We start from the raw sequence: 20,565 nt of genomic DNA on the forward strand, positions 1-20,565 counted from the left end.
ACAACTATTGCCTACAGTCGTGATGAGTTCAACAATAGGTAGTAGAGTATCACCTTTATACCCCTGTGTGTATTTACAATCTAACTCCCACTGACTGGCAGTGGCATTATGGACAGAATCCTCCTGCAAAAAGCTTAAATCCGCAAGTAAGAAGGTGACAGCTCTATCGCAACTCCAAAAGACCATTACGCAAGCATTCCGAAACTATTTTCTTAAACGATAGGCCCCGCTCCAATACATTTCAATGTGGGAATCATTAATAATGTACTGGAGCTTTCAATCATGCGGTATTACTATACGCGTCTGTAATGAGTTGGAAATGTTGTTTGGACCGATACATTATCGATGCTGATCATAATATATATATATCATATCGATATCACCTTTATACCTCTGTACGTAAACATGCATACCTGGGGCCTCATTTGAGAAGCTGAAACAAAGCGTTTTTCGTATGAACGCTTGTATGAAAAAGTCGTTTCGACTTGGTTACATAATGTGGAAGTCCTTCAACAATCGTATCAGATTTGAACAAACATTAATTCATTTGAACAAATAAATTGTAAAATGCAAACCGAGATGTTGGAATAATTCATATCCGCAATCGACTGAATTTACAATTTAGTTCTCTCAAAATGTAAAATCGGATGTCTTCGCACCCTATGCTTATTAGGTTAACGACCAATGACCACGTTGCCTGCATCTGTTAATGTTTTTTGTTATTCAGTGATCTGGCACGTTGCGAATAGGGATATTTCAATAATATATAATAAAGTAAACGGTAAGATGCGTATAATGACTAAAACACATGCTTCCTATATAATCAAACCACTATACCCTACTCCGGTATGTAGTGGGCCAGTTTGTTTTGAATACAACCATTTTACGGCTATTCAATCGACGGGTGTTTACATTTACTTTTATCGCTCATCGATTGGAAAGCAGAATAAATCTGTTGTTTTTACGTTTCTTATGGCTTATGGCTATTGCTGAATGATTCTGCTATTCGAATACACTCTAGTTACAATTTTATCTAACGATAAAAACGATATTTTATGCAGAATATGTAAAAAAGGAGGAACTTCGGATGTTATTCTAAGTAAGATACCATAGAGATAGAGATACCAGACATATTTTGCAGTTTAAGGTACTGTATTTTTTTGTCTGTGAATGTTCTCTCAATTTTAATTTTTTTCGCTTTCTGTCGCTTAATTGTCGCTTGTTTAACAATAATTACCGGAAAAATCTGAACGATAACGATAAAAATGATGAAAAATGAATGATTTCTTTAGGTTTTCGACAATTTTTTTGACCTGAAAATGCATCAACAACGATTTAATTCCACTTTTCCAAATTTTGACATTGGAATTTCTATTACTTACTACTAATGGAACAGCGCCATCTGTGTGAAAAATAGCCTTGACTAAATGGTTTATTGGCTTTAAATTCAGCCAACGATCATTTTACTGAGACCTAACAAGATCACCCTGACCTAGAGCCTCCAACGCACAGTGGTTCAGTGATGGGTCATTAAGCCGAATACCATTAAGCCGAATGGGCCACTAGTTGATCACTTTTCATCGAACAGCATCTGTATTACTATGGTCTAAGAAAGTCTGTGTCTATTAAGCAAATGACCCAACTTGACCCACTCCGTTTTGGATGAAACTTTTAACATGTCTTCGGTATGGGATACAAATGTTTTCGATAGGTTAAGGACCATTAGAACCATCAATACTAATTTTTCAAATAGGCATAGGCATGTATAAGTTTCAAAAAATCATATCTCGAAAACCATTGATATCATCGAAATTGTGTCTTAGAAGAAGTGTACCCGATAAAAAATATGTTTAGTTTATCAATAAGTTTAAAGCAAAATTTTAAAATCAAAGCACTAATCGTGCTCACGAACGATTAATTTTTGTTTTTATTTTTCATAAATCGCCTAATGTTTATTACTTATTGGATATGTTATGACTCATTGAAGAATTTTATCAGGCGATTATATACTTATATTTTGATGGGGCTCCCAGACCTTGGCATGATCAATGGTAATACATCCGGAGGTACCCGGAACATATCCGAGTGGGACCAATGTGGGTTTGGAACTTATGATATTATGATATGATATTCTTTAGATTGATTGATTATTGGACTGGTATTGTTGTACTGGAATATTTACTGGCTTTCTCAGCCTTTTGGGAATTGAAACGGTTTATTTTTTTATTGCCCGACGTTTCGGTCCTTATTTATTTGGCTTTTGTCTGAAATATCGGGCAATGCAAAAATAAACCGTTTCAATTCCCGCAAGGCTGAGAAAGCCAATAAAAATTCCAGCTTAATATTTAGTTTTCATGTTATTTAATATAATTTAGGGCATGTCAGAAACTGGATACTTTCCAGGGTCGTAATGGCTGAATTGGCCCAAGTCAGAGGGAGTTCCATTTGAAATAACTTCTAGTAAACTTGTTTAGGAATTCTTATGTGATTTGAGGTGTCGCATGATGGGGTTTCGTCTAAGTCAGAAACTTGCCACTTGGGTACTTGGAACATGCTCGGAAGTGACCAATATGGGCGTGGACATTCAATATGACTATTGATATTGTTTTCGAATTCTCATATGTTTTATTATGTCGCATATGTGATTGGCACGTTTCATATCACTTATAAACTCGAGACCCGTTTTAACCGGAACATTTTCCGATCCGATCTTCGGAACCAGTTGACCGATTCCAGAACTATTCAATAGCGTTTAGCGGGACAATGGTACCCTACCTGGTCTATAGACATTCTACTATCTCAACGAACTGAGCCGATTGGTATATGCAGAGACGTAGTGAGGATTTAAAGCGCCCTTGGCAGACTTGGGAAATGACGATTCAAAATGAAAATAAAATGAAAACAAAATTTGATATTATGATATAAAGGGTGTCCACGATGAAATTGCCACACTATGAAATTGCTCTAACTTTTTAACCGTTGGGTAGAATTTAATGAAAATTTGGGTGGATTTAGTTCATTATGCATTATTTACATTCTGCAAGTTTTAAAGTCCTGTGATCAAAACTCGCGGAAATGGAGTCGAAAGAACAGCTCGTGCGTGATAAAATCTTGCGCATTCATCACGAGAACAAGGATCTCTCGCATCGTTCCATCGCTAAAACGTTGGGAATCGCAAATTCCACGGTGTCGCGAGTGATTAAGCGGTTCGAGGAACGGTTGACCACCGATCGGAAGCCCAGAAGTGAAGGAAAAAGTATTCCGTACAACACCAAAAATCACAACCGCGTAGTTGGGGCCTTCAACCGAAATCCGAACGCCTCCGTTAGGGATGTGGCTAAGAAGCTGCACCTAAGCCGAAGTTTTGTCCAGAAGGCCAAAACTAAGGCTGGGCTTCGAACGTTCAAGGTACAAAATGCCCCTAATCGCGACGAGAAGCAGAACAAGTCCGCCAAAACCCGTGCCAGGAAGTTGTACCTCAACATGCTGACGAAAGTTGAATGCTGCATCATGGACGACGAAACATATGTGAAGGCCGACTTCAAACAGATCCCCGGCAACCTGTTTTTCACGGCCAAGGATAAGTTCAGCGTTCCGGAGCATGTCCGCACTCAGAAGATGTCCAAATTTGCGAAGAAATTCCTGGTTTGGCAAGCCATCTGCACGTGCGGGAAGCGTAGTGCACATTTCGTGACCCAGGACACGATGAACGGACAGGTGTACATAAAAGAGTGCCTCCAGAAGCGGCTGCTTCCTCTCCTGAAGGCCCACAACGTCCCAACAATCTTCTGGCCGGATTTGGCCTCATGCCACTACTCCAAGGACGTGCTGAAGTGGTATGCGGACAATAAGGTCAATTTCGTGCCGAAAATGTTCAACCCTCCCAACACTCCGGAGCTCCGCCCCATCGAGAAGTACTGGGCGATTATGAAGCAGCACCTTCTTAAACGACCTAAGGTAGTGAAGACAGTCGAGGAACTGAAGAAAGTATGGGTTTACATGCAAAAAACGGTTGATTCACAGGTTGTGCAAAATCTTATGGCCGGGGTTAAGGCCAAGGTGCGGGCATTTGCGTATGGACTGTAAATAAAATACGAGTAAAATGGTAAAATGAAGTTTAATAGTTATATCTCAATCCCTGAAAATTTGATGGCAATCGGATGAAAACTCGAATTTTGCGAATCAATTTTGTGTGTAGCAATTTCATCGTGGACACCCTTTAGTCGTTCAACCGTGTGGTCAAGTTAACAGTAAAGAGTAATCATACCAAAATTTAGATCTAAATGGTATATGAAGATTATCTAGCTCTACTGATAACAAATCAGTGTAGGTATTATGATATTGCCCAAGTAACATTCTGGGTTTTATGAGGGTTCTGTAGATAATGGTTTGTACTTGTAGAATCCTTTAAAACCTCGATAAAATTAGCAATACTAGATACTTGGGTTGGTATTTTCGTTAATATTAATATTCCGGGTTGCTTTGGTTTTTAGACTCCTGATAAAATATTTAATAATTGAACACATACAAACATAGATTGTTGGACAGAAGTCGAGTATTTTTTACTGGGTTTTGGAATTGCTGAAAAAGTCTGTAAAATTTCAAATGACCAATCAAGCAAGCAATCAATGGAATCGTCAAATTTTATTTCTATCATTAAATGGGGTGACAGGACTAAGTACGTACAAGCTCGGGATAAATTTTCTAATTTTTGAATTTTCCATGGATTTTAAAACTTTTAGAAGTACCAGAGAGAGTACCAGAGCTGAGCCAAAAAGTTGAGCACGTTTCTTCGGGACCTTCTAGTCTTAGAGTTACCTCTATGGTAAAACCGTACTGAATGGATTAGTATGTATGTTAATGCGGCAAAGTACAAAGGGAATAACAGGTAAACAATCCTATAGCGGCGCCGGTGGTGTAGTGGTGAGCGTGATTTCCTCTCACCCCAGCAGGCCTGGGCTCAATCCCATTCAGCACCGCCGGGATGTTCTGAGGCCAGGTTCATGAGTTGATGGGTCGATAGGTAGGGTGTTTTCCGTGCTGAGCACCAATGTTACCGACGCCAGGGAGGCAGCTCCCACACCTGGACCCTACCTATCGAGCCATCAACTCATGGACCGGGGGGCAACGGCTTTACTTCCCTTACGCCGACTGGGATTGAACCCAGGCCCTTTATGGTGAGAGTCAATCACGCTTACCACTACACCATCGGCACCGCTAGGTTATCTATAGTCGACCATAACTCACTAGACAGGGTTAGAAGATGTAATTTAAGGCTAGCCTTTGAATTAGGCCTATCAAGAAATATAAAAAAAAAATCCGCAATTAATTACAATTTTTATTGAACTGCTCAATAAAATTGGGATCTGCAAAAGAACCACTTATTTATGAGACAGATTCAGTGCATTACCTGCTCTTTTCTATTTCAAAATATGTGAAGTTTCTATTCAAAAAAGCAAATTGTGTTCACATATATCGATTTTGAAAAGAGCAATCACATCAATTACTTTTTTTTTTCGATAGGACAAGTTTACATGCATTTATCAACCAAAAATACCCCGTAACGTGGGTAGATCACCTTTTCGTGGTATGTTACAGGATGTAAGATCTACCACCGATTCCTAGTCTTGACTACTTCAAACTAGGGGAATAGGATTTTTCAATAATCAAAGGAACACATCTTAGTCCTTGTTACTTTTTATGCCTTGTTAATAGTGATAAGTCCTCGGGTTGCCTGGACCGAGGATGATATTGGAACAAGGAAAAAATGAGTAAGTTAGTCTTCATCTATGTGATTCCTCTTCGTTCCCTAGTTTGAGGTGGTTAAGACTAGGGTTCTGATGCATGGTCATTATCGGTGTCGTTCCTTAATCTTGTTGCTAAGGAATCCAGTTTTGACTGACAAAGAGGCGCGCCTTTGGAGGTTGTTTCAACACATAGCGAGACCTTTCAATTAGAGTCGGATCCTTGCGATAAATACAATCATCATTTCTCAATGGTGATGGAGTAATACGACATGCACTAAACTAAGGACAATAGATCAAATTACTAGTTTCAGTGGTTTTAGGTCCCAAACAGAGTGGAAAAAAAATCAACTAAACTTAATATTAAGTTTATAATAAGTTATTATAAACTAGGGGATCAAAATACGACCGGGATATTGTGTACTACTTAGGGACATCGTATAATACTTGTTTGAACCTGTTGATATTCAAGAACGAATCTTCAAGATGGTCTGGATAACTTTTATTACTACTTTTGTCCTGTTTATGTCTCCAGTGTTGAGATATATATATATATATATTTTTAACTTACTGCCACAGCATATAGACTCAATATTTTTAAGAAAACTCTGCAAATTTATGCTGGTTTATTATTTCTTTAGGTTTTGGAGATCCAGACCGTCAAAGTGTTCATGAATAGCCCAATGTATATTTTTTCTCAGTAATTGTAGTGTTTTTGAAAATATTGCTGAAGAACCTATATGATTATCTACAAATAGTAATTTTTGACAGCCTATTTTATGTAGAGGGATCGAATCGGTTAAGCATCAAATACATTCATTTATAAATCGTAAATAGTTTTGAAATAAGAAAATAAAAAAATTATTAGAGCAGTTCCAAGCAAAATAGGTATATTACCAGATTTGAATCTTTTCTATTTAAATTTGTCTGTTTTTTAATAGTCACTTTAACGCTCTTGGTTCATTCGTGACTTGTCCGGGGTTACAAAGTTTCATTTATTTCTCAAGAAACATTTTGAATTGCACAATTTTGATTAGTAAAGTCTTAAAGATGACGAGATACCAGCGATTTTTTTTAATTTACGCCAAATACTTAATATGGGCCAAAAAGATACAAGTTTTCAAATAATAATTTGAAAGGGCATTGCACTTTGACAAACGGGAAAAAAAGATACCGTGTTCTCATTTGAGCAGTGACCCAAAGTTCTACAAAACAGTAGCCAAAAATAACAAACGTGCATGACCTACCAGAATGTATGATCCTCTACCTCCTAGAGCTCCAGATAATTTCACAACCTGCTTGGCTACGGATTTACGTACATGCTACAATCTGGATGAAGATGAGTATTCTATTTCTCAATTTCTACACATACAAGTTGAGTTCTACGCTAGAGTACCAATCAACAAGAACTGCGCTAGTACGGACAGCGCAAAACAATTTAATTTCCGATTCCTAACGACACGAGCCACTGGCTGGCGTATCGATGGTGGAGCATGTTGTCTAGAGTCGTGTGAACGATTCGGAATCGGCCACATCCGTCCATCCGAATGTACGGACGAAAATTATTTATAGTCTTCGGTAATGTTTTTCGCAAATTTTCTCACCGTCGACAGATAGAAAAAATCGTTGGAAGAGAGTTTTCCCTCGACATTCATCCCGATCGGTTACGACGAGACGTCGCAGGTCATCCAATTAAGTACGACAGAAAACGCGTCATTTGTTGCGTATGTAAACAAAGACTTAATGGTTATAAGAACAAAAGACAAACCGCGGGGTGATTCGTAGACAAAGATCTATATCGCAAGGTCCAAGCTAGAATGCGTCATTATAACGTGTTTTTCACCACATTATTGTACTAAAGCATGTGCTGATAAGATTGAGATATTTCCTCGCTGAGGCAAGCATGGCCTCCTACGAGAAGAGTGGGAAAGAGTAGCAAAAGAAAAACGCAGAGAATTTTCCTTCTCAACGACTGGTCATTCTGAACTTGAAAAGTGTGTAAAGTTGTGAGGAGAGGAAAACGTAAAGAAAATAAAAATAATAAAATAACTGCTCATTGAGCGCGGTCACTTCGTGGGAAAATAGAGCCAACGAGAAACCCAAAAGAAAAAAAATGTAGTGAATTAAAAATAAAAATATACGTTTTTCAGTCCAAGTACGACGGGTGGACCTTTTTGATCGGTTAGTGTTGGACTGCCCTGGATTTCAGTGTTATTTTTATATAGTCATAGTCCAAAACAATTGAACAAACTTCAAATTACGTGGGAGTAGTTATTCTGTCCGGCACGATCGTTAATTCAGGCAGTTAAAAGGAAAATTTAGATGGTTCTAGTTTGACGTGCAACTTGAAAGCAATTTTGGTCGGTAGTGTCCTGAAAGGCTGGAGCAGATGCACACAATAGCTTTGATTTGTAAATCTGCGTCGGAAGTTGAACCAATCAAAAGTGGTGTCCTGTGTCAGCAGTGCAAATTTAAAGTCGAAAATTAGGTGTAGATCAGCTATAAATAGAAGCCTACGAGAAAATGAAAACACCCTGCCCAAAAGCACCGATAAGCGATATGGTACGGAAATATGAGACATGCATTCGGATTTGATCTCAGTTGTTGAGTGATGTTTCTTAAAAGCGTTTGTTAATCAAGTTCTTCTAATAATACACAAGGATCGTTCATTTAGCATGACATATGATGTTGGGTCGCATGGTCCATGGAAGAAGAACTAATTAATTGTAATGAAATGCAGACAGCAAATTCGTTTATTATTCAGATCCAATCGGAATCGGTTATCATGATTGTTATCACTTTCTCAGATTGAGGTTCGCACTAACAAAAAGTTCGGATTCACCCGATAATAAACTAATTCGCTATCTGGGTACTGCGATTACTACGATTTTATTTTGCAAGCCAATGGAAAACTGCTTGAAAATTTTCTTAAGTTTAAAATGGTTTTGCTCGTTCTCAGTTGATTCCCGCCAAAAGCTTTGAGCCAGGAGGGCTCGAGGCCTCATGACTCTATCAAAGTTTATTTACATACATGTTTCGCCAAAGTATGTTTTACTGCAATTGAAAAGTCAGCTGAGTCATAAAAACTATGCTGGTTTTTGTACTTTCATCACTGAGCCTGCTGGTTTTTGTCTTTGAGCTTAAAATTAAGAATGTGTTATGAAAAAGTATGGATAATTTTTTATGAAATTACAATGCATGACGACGGATAAGAACAGTAACTGCATTTGTTGCTTCTGAATGTTTGGCTCCCGTTTCAGAGTTCACACTGGCTCCCAAGTGACAAGCATATTGAGTGAGTCCGCAGTACTCAGTTCGCTATTAATAATAGTTCTAGAGCGACACATGAAAAGGGTCCATGAGCCAAATGTAAACAATGATTTTAAATGTCCATTTCTCGAAATCCTGTTTCTATACAATTTTCATTACCACTTCGCATTTTCACGGGTCCACATCTGACGATCTACTTAATGTACTTAGCTCAACATAAATCTACATGTTTGTGGCAGAAAAGCAAGCAACGCGTTTAATTTTCCGATTTGTATGACCTGGATGACGATATTAGTGCAGGTGCGATGTGGAGGGATTCCATGAACCTTGTCCTTATGACTAGTTTGAGTGGCTGTGTTGTAATTCGGTAAAAGCGCATCTACAAAGCAAAAACATACCAAAGGTTGTCAGTTTGACTCTCGGTCCAGTCGAAACAAATATCAGCTTTCTCGATTTTTGTGGGCATAAGTACCATTATTGTTGACCAGTAAGCAATGCAGAAATAGCATAGAAGCTTAAAAAGCTTTCAAATACAGTATGGGATGGTGTAGCCATGGAGAAGAAGAAGAAGAAGAAGAAGATGGAGAATAAGAAGAAGAGAACGCAGATTGAATATCATTCACCTCTTATCTGTCGGTGATTTCAATAATTTATATGTTCTATGATGTGAGATATGTATTGCAAACCTTTGAACATAAACATTTTCGTGCTTCTCATAGTGATACGTTCATATGCTGTGACATAATGCAGCTAATTTTATTGATTAACTTGTAAGTTTTGAATGTGCAAAATAGTAATTTACCGTTTCAAACGTGTTGGTTTGATATCGTGTGCCTTGTATAATCAATAACAGACAAGCATGATAGATTGTCACAATCAGTGCTGTAAATTCTCAAAATCAATAGAACATATTTGGTGAAAATGAGAAAAGCAGCTCTCCGCTGTCAAAGGTATCAAAAAGCAACGTTTGAGAAACACCTGATATCATCAAATAAATAAATAAATAAAATTTTATTGAGTCATCGACTTTCCGGTAAAAAATTTAAGCCAACCTGACTTCTTGTTTTTTTTTTATTTATTTAAAATTCCGACAAAATTGCTCATGTCCGCATTAAGGGAAGAGAAGTATGATTATTTTTTAGTGATATGTGGGTCTATGTATGATTTTTTTATGCAATACGATTTGGCTCATTGAGCACAGCGACTTTTGGTGCCGTGAATAATCATATACTTGACTTTTTTATTCCCTTCTTTATCCAAGTATTCAAGGAAATGCATTGAAACCCCACACCCATCAAATGAGATAGATAAAGGATAGCGCATTTGATTAGTATTGTTGCTTTAATGGCCCTTCTCTCGATTGTTGTGTTCAATGTTCACACTGCCGTACTCTAGTGGAACTATCAATCTATCCTCTTCAAAACTTTCTCTAGTTCTTTAATAAACTTTCGCACTAAAGCTTCATGTTGATATTAGTATAGCATTTCCTCCCAACTTTGAAAATTGTAAACAGATGAAGTAATAAAAAACATTTTGATTGAATGTTATCCTCTTATTCTTATGATGTTTTTGATTATATATACCTAGTTTATTATTTATTGAACTAAATTGTTTGAGATTCATGCATGTTTTCCTACATTCATCGAGTATTACCGAAGTAATTCCAAATGAAAAAAACTGATGTTCCGTCACAAGGCAAAAAATTGTGCAAATGCAATAAATTTCGTTAAACATATTACTAACGAATTGTTCCTAGAACTCAAACCAAAATATTCTTAAAAAACATTAATTATTGCAAAAACTATTTAGAGTATGCTTTAAAAAAACCATCAAGTTACACCGTTTTAGGGTACTAAATATTCTTGACTTTGAACTTTCATGCGGTATGATAATTTTTGGCTCTATCTGGTCAATTGCTGAGGCTATGGTGCCGAAGACATGACCGGACAGTTTTCGAAAAATATCAAAAAATCAAATTTCACGCTTGAACAACTGCGGTTGATATTGCAAGCTGTGACATCGCAGCACAGTATATCAAGCTAACAAACCTCACCAGCTGGAAATCTCGCCAAACTGTGATGAGATTGAAAATAATGATTTTTGCTTTGTGTATGGTGTGTGCATACAATCCATTTCCCATTGACAGGCAGTGCTTTTATGGAAGAAACCTGCCTGTACCTATTTGTTAATAAAACATTTTTAACCCATAGATGCAAACATTTTTAGCCCTGGAGATGAAAAGTAATACCTCTACTGTAAATCCAGTGACCCATTTCAAGAATGCCTGTTCATAGACGTACATTCTGAGGTCATCTTCATATGCAATAAGCCCCGCATGAACACATTCACATAATAAATGGATATCTGAAGTGTAGTCACACTTCCAGAATCAAAAAATTCTAATTTGATACTGGCACGTATTTAGTTATTAAGATATAGTTGCAATGGATATGGATAAAAAGAAATAATTATATGGATAATCTTAGCTGATTTAATAAATATTACTTGAAACACTTTTTAATACCACTTCTGAGCAATTGTATTTTTTTTTTCAAGAGCGAAAACGACGCAGCAAAACAAACACACGTCATTTTCGCAGTGCAGCCTACTTTGATCATTTTCTGAATTTAATGATTTCGACAGTGAGCATTCATAAGGGCGTATACGCGATGATCGATTCTCTTCATCGATTTTCTCTTTCGTTAATAACTCGCTAGATTTAACGTTTGTCGGTACGTTTGCTGTTGCTTTTGATGGCCAATGCAACCTGTTACAGCTCTACATTGAATAAATTCTACAAAATTGTTTCGCTTAGCTGTAGCAATGCAAAGAGAAAATCGATGAAGAGAATCGATCATCGCGTATACGCCCTTATGAATGCTCACTGTCGATTTTTACTTTGCACCCGAACGCAACGGAAACTTCCATAACGACTAGTAGCAATAGCTTCGTGACTGCATCGATGAAGAGAAAAAATAAATAGCATTATTACAGCATCTCTTTCTTAGAAAACGAGGTGCAACTGACGTCAATCTATCCAGCGGGACAAACTTAACGAATTTCAAAGTTGATACGTGTTTTGGAATTTACCAATAGCGTACCATAGCGTACCTTCAAGGATTTTGAACGTACCTCAAAGCTTCCCGGAAAACCCGTGTCCCGCTGGATACACGCAGAGAAATGATTTTTAAAATCAAATAGATATATTTTTGGCTCAGGGCCTCATATATTTTTGGTATTGATTCAAATATATTATTCGGTTAATTCAAAGAAAAATATGTTCGAATCAACGAATCGGTTCTAGAGTCAATAATCTGTTTGTTGATTCTAAAAACTATTTTGTTGATTCAAAAATATGTTTTGTTGAAATAGTGATACAATATGTTTGAATCAATAACAAAATACATTAGGCCCTGAAACAAAAATCATTTTTTCTGCGTGTAGACATACGATTTCAGCAATGACCAAGTCGATCGACCAAATTTCTACGGAAATGTGACGTACCAAATGCGTACTTTACAAATCTGTAATTCATTTTTAACGTACCTCTTATTTTCACTTAAATGCTTATACTAAACATTTTAAATCGGTTTACATATGAATTCTGGGCATGGAATTGGATTTAATTTTTAAAATAATATTATTTTTTATTTAAATCACTGGTAAATTTTATCAGAAAGTGAATTCCAGTTAGGTAAGTTGGTCATGACTGATCAGAAAGTGTTCCAGGGATATTCAGGAATAATTTCTGAATGATATCTGATCATTTGATCAGGTTTTTTCTAATGTATCATAAAAAAAATGAATTTTTAAAATAATTTTTTTTTTAAATCACTGGTAAATTCTATCAGAAAGTGAATTCCAGTTAGGTACGTTGGTCATGTCCGATCAGAAAGTTTTCAAGGCTTTTCTCATGATGGAGTTTTCCAAGCAGCACCGTGCGTCTCCATAATTATTCATGAAATTAACGGTTTTGTTCAAAATTACTATATTTTTAAAGGATGCAATTAAAAAAAAAACTAAAAAAAAATGGTCCTCGCATTGGCTAGAATGCACTTAAGTATAATGTTTTTAATATGAAATCGGGCTTAAATTTTCCGATTAATCCAATTCCGTGTCCTGAATTCATATATAAACCGATTTAAAATGTTTAGTATAAGCATTTAAGTGAAAATAAGAGGTACGTTAAAAATGAATTACAGATTCGTAAAGTACGCATTTGGTACGTCACATTTCCATAGAAATTTGGTCGATCGACTTGGTCATTGCTGAAATCGTATGTCTATCCAGCGGGACACGGGTTTTCCGGGAAGCTTTGAGGTACGTTCAAAATCCTTGAAGGTACGCTATGGCACGCTATTGGTACATTCTAAAACACGTATCAACTTTGAAATTCGTTAAGTTTGTCCCACTGGATAGATTGACGTGTGCAACTGAATCAATTTTGCGTCTCAGCTTCAACTTTATACGTTGTGAATAGTCTCGCAATATCAAAGGAGCTTTTAAAATCAATATCATAAATGATATTTTGCTCATATATCACGCGTGATATTGAGAGTGTATGAGAGCGACAAAATATCAATTTGCCAATGATTATGCCATCACTGTGACCGGGTATGGCTATTGTGGTCGCTTACAGAAAAAAAATCTGAATTTAAATGGTGATGTGAATATCTATTCATGCAAACATTCATGTATGTAAACTTCATGTTGATAAATGTTGATGATGTAATGCATGTTAATAAAACCAGTTCCATTTCAAAGGTAATATAGTCCTTCATAATCATATGTATCAAATGGATAATAGGACTTAAAATTCTTAAGGTTCAGTAGTACCATTTTCAGTAAAAACAATTAAAATATGTGAATATGGTTTTTTTTTGGTAGGGTAATTTACGTATTCTCGGCAACCTAAGCAGCGACCGTCTTTCTATAGCCTTTTTCTCTAAGGAACGCACACATATGCAGTATTGGTTTATTTACAATCTTTTGCTGAAAGCTGCTCTAACAATTTCAGTCGAAAGAATTATCAAAAACTGTTTTGAAACGCTTTTACAATGCTCCAATCTTCTCTAGTGAGAGCGACTATTGTGGGCAACCCCTTTCTATTTAAGCTGCGTGTTAAACAGCTGTGTTTTCATCGGCAACTCGAAATCAGCAGCATTTTGTAGTGCGTGTGTTTAATTTCAAGAAAACCCTGCTAGATTGCTTTTTTCTCAGTGGTAAACATATTATCAAATTGAAACTGAAAGCTTAATGAATAGTTTTAATGCATTCAGCGAAGTGTTTTCTTAAGAAAATCCAGTGAAATTGCCGTTTCAATTTGGGTTGCCGAAAATAGTCTGTCATGCCGAAGCCGTCATTTCCCCTATGTGAATATGGGATTTTGCACTTCATAAAACAAACAGTTCTTATAATAAGCAGGCGCATTTATTCCAGAATAACGATGCGAAAAAAAATCCACATGTATTGAAACTTTTTTCCATCTCTTTTCCACAACATAGTACATATTTGTAACGGTGTTTTTGCTTAAGCATAGAAAATACGATCAATTGAATGCAAGTTTGATAATTATTTCAGACACCTCATACTTGTGGCGTCAGCAGCACACCATGCAAATTATTTACTTCAAGTTTTCACTCGTTTTGTGATCTTCTGAATAAACATGACTTGTTTTTAGAAGATTTTTTTTTATTAAGGCATATTGATACTCGAGTCTTATTGACAAAATGTAAACTGAAAGCTATGCAGGTACTTCGTTCATCCAATTTTAATCGGCATGCTTTCAAGTGCGTGTCTTGAATACTCAATGCGTGCCGTACACAATAGCTATACCTTTAAAGCGAAAATACAGAGACCGATCAGTAATTGTAAGATGTTCTCTAATTAAACAGAACCCATCCGCCATGCAGTGTGATTTAGATTAGGTAAAGAAAGCTTGACAAACGACGAAAACCCTTGGACATAGTTTACCACTTATTGGAACAAACAATTGCAAAAAAGACATCATGAGTACCTTTTCGCTGCCACGACTCCTCGGTGGTGGGGGCATGAGCGCCAACCATAAGATCAACTTTAAATTTGGAACACTCCGTCTGTCAAAATCCTTTCGTGAACGAGAAAAGCGCTCCAAGTCCGTAGCCCGGACGGAAGGATTATACGACACAAGAAAGGAACCGAACGATCTGTACAACATGCTGCCCATTCCGACGGTCAACCGTCATCGCAATCAGTTTCGTGGTGCACGGATGGAAGAAATGGACCGTCAGGCTAGTCTGCTCATTCACTCGATGACTGTAGGCAATAGTTTAATTACATATGATCGGTTTCGCAATTATTTAATATAATTAATATCCATTTATTTTTTTCCATTGTGCAACAGATCGAAGAGCTGTACGAAGAAGTGCTATTCGAAATTTTCAATATTGTAGGCTGTGAGGAAGAAGAGTTGACCGAAGAAAGTTTGGTCCATTACGTTCAGGATGCATTTAAAATATCCAACGAGAAGCACGAGGAAATCATGAAGGCAGCACGCAATAAGGAGCCTCCGAAAATCTGTCTCAACGTGGAGATCATTGAAGCCAAAGAGCTGGAACCAAAAGACTCCAATGGTCTATCCGATCCATTTGTAACAATGTATATCGCTTCGAATCCAACGCATCGTTACAATACATCGGGCAAGTGGAAAACCTTGGAGCCGGTGTGGGAAGAACACTTTTCCTTGTAGGTTAACGTGTTATGAGGAATATTGATGGTAACATTGAATGATATGATTTGCTTTTACAGGCCAATCGATGAGAATGCAAACGATGCTAATTTGATTGTGGAAGTGTGGGATTTCGATCCAGCTGAAACGGTGAGGGAGAAGATGAACAAGCTTTTCGACGTAAAAGGTGTTAGAGGATTGAGGAAACTTATGAAGGAAATTGCAGTTACAGCGTCTACAGGAAAGCATGACAATGAACTGATCGGACGTGCAAGTATACCACTAAAGGTAAGTGAAATGGAAATCAGAGAAATCTTTTCAATTTCTTTCCAATGTAAATACGTTCTTGCAATCACTCGCTTGAATTTGTCTACATATTTTTTTAAAAATCTATTGGAATATTCCTCAGAATGCATTTGCGTTTTAAAATATCTATGGAATTCTTCTTAGAATGACCGAAGAATTCTGCTCAGAACTTTCCTCGAGTTATTCTCCAAATTCTCCCCTAGCAGCACACTTGTTCCGTGTCGTATCCATTATTCCATGCCGTGTCCAGTATGCCGTAATTAGGATCTTACACGCAAACCAAGAATCTATTACAATGAATGTTAGTTCCGTTCCCTATCATTCTCTGTTCATGAACATCACAACGAATGTTAGAAATTGACCATGCAGGCGATGTAATAGTTTTTTGTCTTTTTTATTTCGTGTTCTATCTACGCTTTCGACTATACCAGTAAGCTTGTAGAACGACGCACACACTTGCTTCGAATCTCTCCAGCAGAAAAAGCATACGAAGTCGAGTATGCGAGAAAATGAGCGCTTCATGTTTGCTTTTAGGCAATCCATATTCAGAAGCATGGAGAGAGCAGTGGAGAAAGCACAGGTCTGATAATCGCAACGTTCGTGGTTCGAGTCCAATCGGCAATCTGATTCCTATTTTTTTTCGACATAACTAATTTACCTCACTAATACACTCTACATTTTTCGGCCTCCAATTTTCTTGCATTGGACCGCAGCTAGGTATATCGCATCCTCGGTTCATGCGGTCTCCACTAACATCCTCTGATGATGAATCCCACATAATTGTAAGCGAATCTTACATGCCCCGGTTGGGTGTACTGGCGTCGATCCCAATGTGCCGGTTGGCACTCCTGCGGGTTGACAAAACATTTCCTCTATCGCCGTGCCATGGTTACCACGCCAGTGTTCACGTCGTACCCCCCACTTTGCTATTGTCGGAAGGACAACATTGCCCAGACTACACCGCGGGGAGGTGTGAGGTAGGAACTTGTGAGGACCAAGGTAAAACGCTTCTTGCAGGTTGTCAACTCACAACTGCGTTGGGTAGAAGTTGACTTCTCTCTGTTTTCTGTTCACCAAGGTTGAAAAAATCGGTATTAGTTGATGTGTCCATCTACCGTTCTTCACCGTGTTCCACTCCTTGTGCGACTTAGCGAACGACTCCGCTCTCGCAACTTTCCGTACTCTTCCGGCTTCTCTCCGCCTGTAGCATTCGCTGTCCTTAACCAGGGTGATGGCAATAGGGATCATTCCGGCGATAACGCATACTGCTTCCGACGAGATGGTTCTGTACGCACTCACGACTCGCATGACCATGAGCCGGAACGTACTGCTCAGTTTCATTTAGTTCAGCTTCGTTTCCAGCGCTGCAACCCAGGTTGGACCTCCATACCTCAGTATCGACGACAACACACTGGCCAGAAGACGCCACTTGCTTCTGCTGGGACCAGCGTTGTTCGGCATGATGCTAGCTATCATGGTGGTGGCCTTGGAAACCTTCTCACAGGCATATTCGACGTGGCTGTTGAAGTTTTTTCCGGTCATCGATCATCACTCCCAGGTATTTTAACACACGCTTCGAAGCTATGGCGTGCTCCCCGACGGTGATTTCTGCCCGCTGTACCGCTTTGCAGTTAGTGACCAATAACAGTTCCGTTTTGTGGTGGGCTATCGCAGCTTCGCTCCTTGCATCCAGTTACCAATCATGTCGATCACCTCGGTCGCCAACACTTCCACCTCTTCTAGCGTTTCGCCCGTCAAGACGACGACGTCCGCAAAGCCAACGATCTCAACTCCTTTGGGCAGCTTCAGCGTTAGCACGCCGTTGTACATCCCGTTCCAGAGCATTGGACCAAGGATGGATCCTTGTGGAACCCCCGCTGTGATCCTAATCGATCTCTGCCCCATGTCTGTCTCGTAGACCAGAACTCGGTTCCTTAAATAACTTCTCAGGATCCTGCACAGATAGTCAAGAACTCTCATTCTATGCAGCGCTTCGGCGATGGACTCCCAGCTGGCGCTAGTGCACGCATTCTTGACGTCGATCGTTATCACGGCGCAATATCGATCTCCTCTCCGCTTCTGTTTGGACGTCTTCTCAGCTCTCTCGATCACTGCCCGAATTGCATCAACCGTCGATCTCCCTTTCCGGAATCGGAACTGCCTCTCCGACAATCCATGTATTTCGTCAGCCTGTTTAGGATGATCCTCTCCAAGATGTGTGTGTCTGTGTGTGTGTGTGTGTGTGTGTGTATGTATGTGTGTGTGTAACGAAATAAAGTAATTAATGTTTCTCAACAACCACTGAATAACGCAACAACCACCAAATGAAAGGTACTATGGTTAGAACGCTTTGAATATTCTATTAATCAATCAACCAGTTCGGCAGATGTGGCCCAAAAATGTTCCGGTGAGAACTGGTCACTAGAGATTACCTAAATCGCGTCAAACTCATCATTCAACAGCTCCAATCACATCTGAATTCGAAAACTAGTTTAATGGTTGTCATACAAGAAGAAGTGGACAGATTTAGACGCACACACTTGCTTCGAATCTCTCCAGCAGAAAAAGCATACGAAGTCGAGTATGCGAGAAAATGAGCGCTTCATGTTTGCTTTTAGGCAATCCATATTCAGAAGCATGGAGAGAGCAGTGGAGAAAGCACAGGTCTGATAATCGCAACGTTCGTGGTTCGAGTCCAATCGGCAATCTGATTCCTATTTTTTTTCGACATAACTAATTTACCTCACTAATACACTCTACATTTTTCGGCCTCCAATTTTCTTGCATTGGACCGCAGCTAGGTATATCGCATCCTCGGTTCATGCGGTCTCCACTAACATCCTCTGATGATGAATCCCACATAATTGTAAGCGAATCTTACATGCCCCGGTTGGGTGTACTGGCGTCGATCCCAATGTGCCGGTTGGCACTCCTGCGGGTTGACAAAACATTTCCTCTATCGCCGTGCCATGGTTACCACGCCAGTGTTCACGTCGTACCCCCCACTTTGCTATTGTCGGAAGGACAACATTGCCCAGACTACACCGCGGGGAGGTGTGAGGTAGGAACTTGTGAGGACCAAGGTAAAACGCTTCTTGCAGGTTGTCAACTCACAACTGCGTTGGGTAGAAGTTGACTTCTCTCTGTTTTCTGTTCACCAAGGTTGAAAAAATCGGTATTAGTTGATGTGTCCATCTACCGTTCTTCACCGTGTTCCACTCCTTGTGCGACTTAGCGAACGACTCCGCTCTCGCAACTTTCCGTACTCTTCCGGCTTCTCTCCGCCTGTAGCATTCGCTGTCCTTAACCAGGGTGATGGCAATAGGGATCATTCCGGCGATAACGCATACTGCTTCCGACGAGATGGTTCTGTACGCACTCACGACTCGCATGACCATGAGCCGGAACGTACTGCTCAGTTTCATTTAGTTCAGCTTCGTTTCCAGCGCTGCAACCCAGGTTGGACCTCCATACCTCAGTATCGACGACAACACACTGGCCAGAAGACGCCACTTGCTTCTGCTGGGACCAGCGTTGTTCGGCATGATGCTAGCTATCATGGTGGTGGCCTTGGAAACCTTCTCACAGGCATATTCGACGTGGCTGTTGAAGTTTTTTCCGGTCATCGATCATCACTCCCAGGTATTTTAACACACGCTTCGAAGCTATGGCGTGCTCCCCGACGGTGATTTCTGCCCGCTGTACCGCTTTGCAGTTAGTGACCAATAACAGTTCCGTTTTGTGGTGGGCTATCGCAGCTTCGCTCCTTGCATCCAGTTACCAATCATGTCGATCACCTCGGTCGCCAACACTTCCACCTCTTCTAGCGTTTCGCCCGTCAAGACGACGACGTCCGCAAAGCCAACGATCTCAACTCCTTTGGGCAGCTTCAGCGTTAGCACGCCGTTGTACATCCCGTTCCAGAGCATTGGACCAAGGATGGATCCTTGTGGAACCCCCGCTGTGATCCTAATCGATCTCTGCCCCATGTCTGTCTCGTAGACCAGAACTCGGTTCCTTAAATAACTTCTCAGGATCCTGCACAGATAGTCAAGAACTCTCATTCTATGCAGCGCTTCGGCGATGGACTCCCAGCTGGCGCTAGTGCACGCATTCTTGACGTCGATCGTTATCACGGCGCAATATCGATCTCCTCTCCGCTTCTGTTTGGACGTCTTCTCAGCTCTCTCGATCACTGCCCGAATTGCATCAACCGTCGATCTCCCTTTCCGGAATCGGAACTGCCTCTCCGACAATCCATGTATTTCGTCAGCCTGTTTAGGATGATCCTCTCCAAGATGTGTGTGTCTGTGTGTGTGTGTGTGTGTGTGTGTATGTATGTGTGTGTGTAACGAAATAAAGTAATTAATGTTTCTCAACAACCACTGAATAACGCAACAACCACCAAATGAAAGGTACTATGGTTAGAACGCTTTGAATATTCTATTAATCAATCAACCAGTTCGGCAGATGTGGCCCAAAAATGTTCCGGTGAGAACTGGTCACTAGAGATTACCTAAATCGCGTCAAACTCATCAT

General features: G+C 39.4%; 1 protein-coding gene across 5 annotated transcripts in view; it reads left to right on the top strand.

Moving 5' to 3' along the window:
- stac (C2 and C2B_Munc13-like domain-containing protein staccato) overlaps window positions 1-20,565 on the top strand; it is an 87,359-nt gene that overhangs the window by 62,752 nt on the left and 4,042 nt on the right. For 4 of the 5 annotated variants that reach the window (XM_065224844.1, XM_065224845.1, XM_065224846.1 and 1 more), the window contains 2 exons: window positions 15,397-15,737; window positions 15,801-16,008. In XM_065224844.1, coding sequence (XP_065080916.1) covers window positions 15,397-15,737; window positions 15,801-16,008 — 549 coding nt within the window. Of the gene's footprint in view, window positions 1-14,908; window positions 15,311-15,396; window positions 15,738-15,800; window positions 16,009-20,565 lie in introns of those variants that run through there. The other variant, XM_065224847.1, reaches the window with a different exon arrangement.

The sequence above is a fragment of the Ochlerotatus camptorhynchus genome, unplaced genomic scaffold (genome assembly GCF_037179485.1).
Source record: "Ochlerotatus camptorhynchus isolate MF236.1 unplaced genomic scaffold, CSIRO-AGI_Acam_v1.1 ptg000216l, whole genome shotgun sequence".
Classification (NCBI taxonomy): Eukaryota; Metazoa; Arthropoda; class Insecta; order Diptera; family Culicidae; genus Ochlerotatus; species Ochlerotatus camptorhynchus.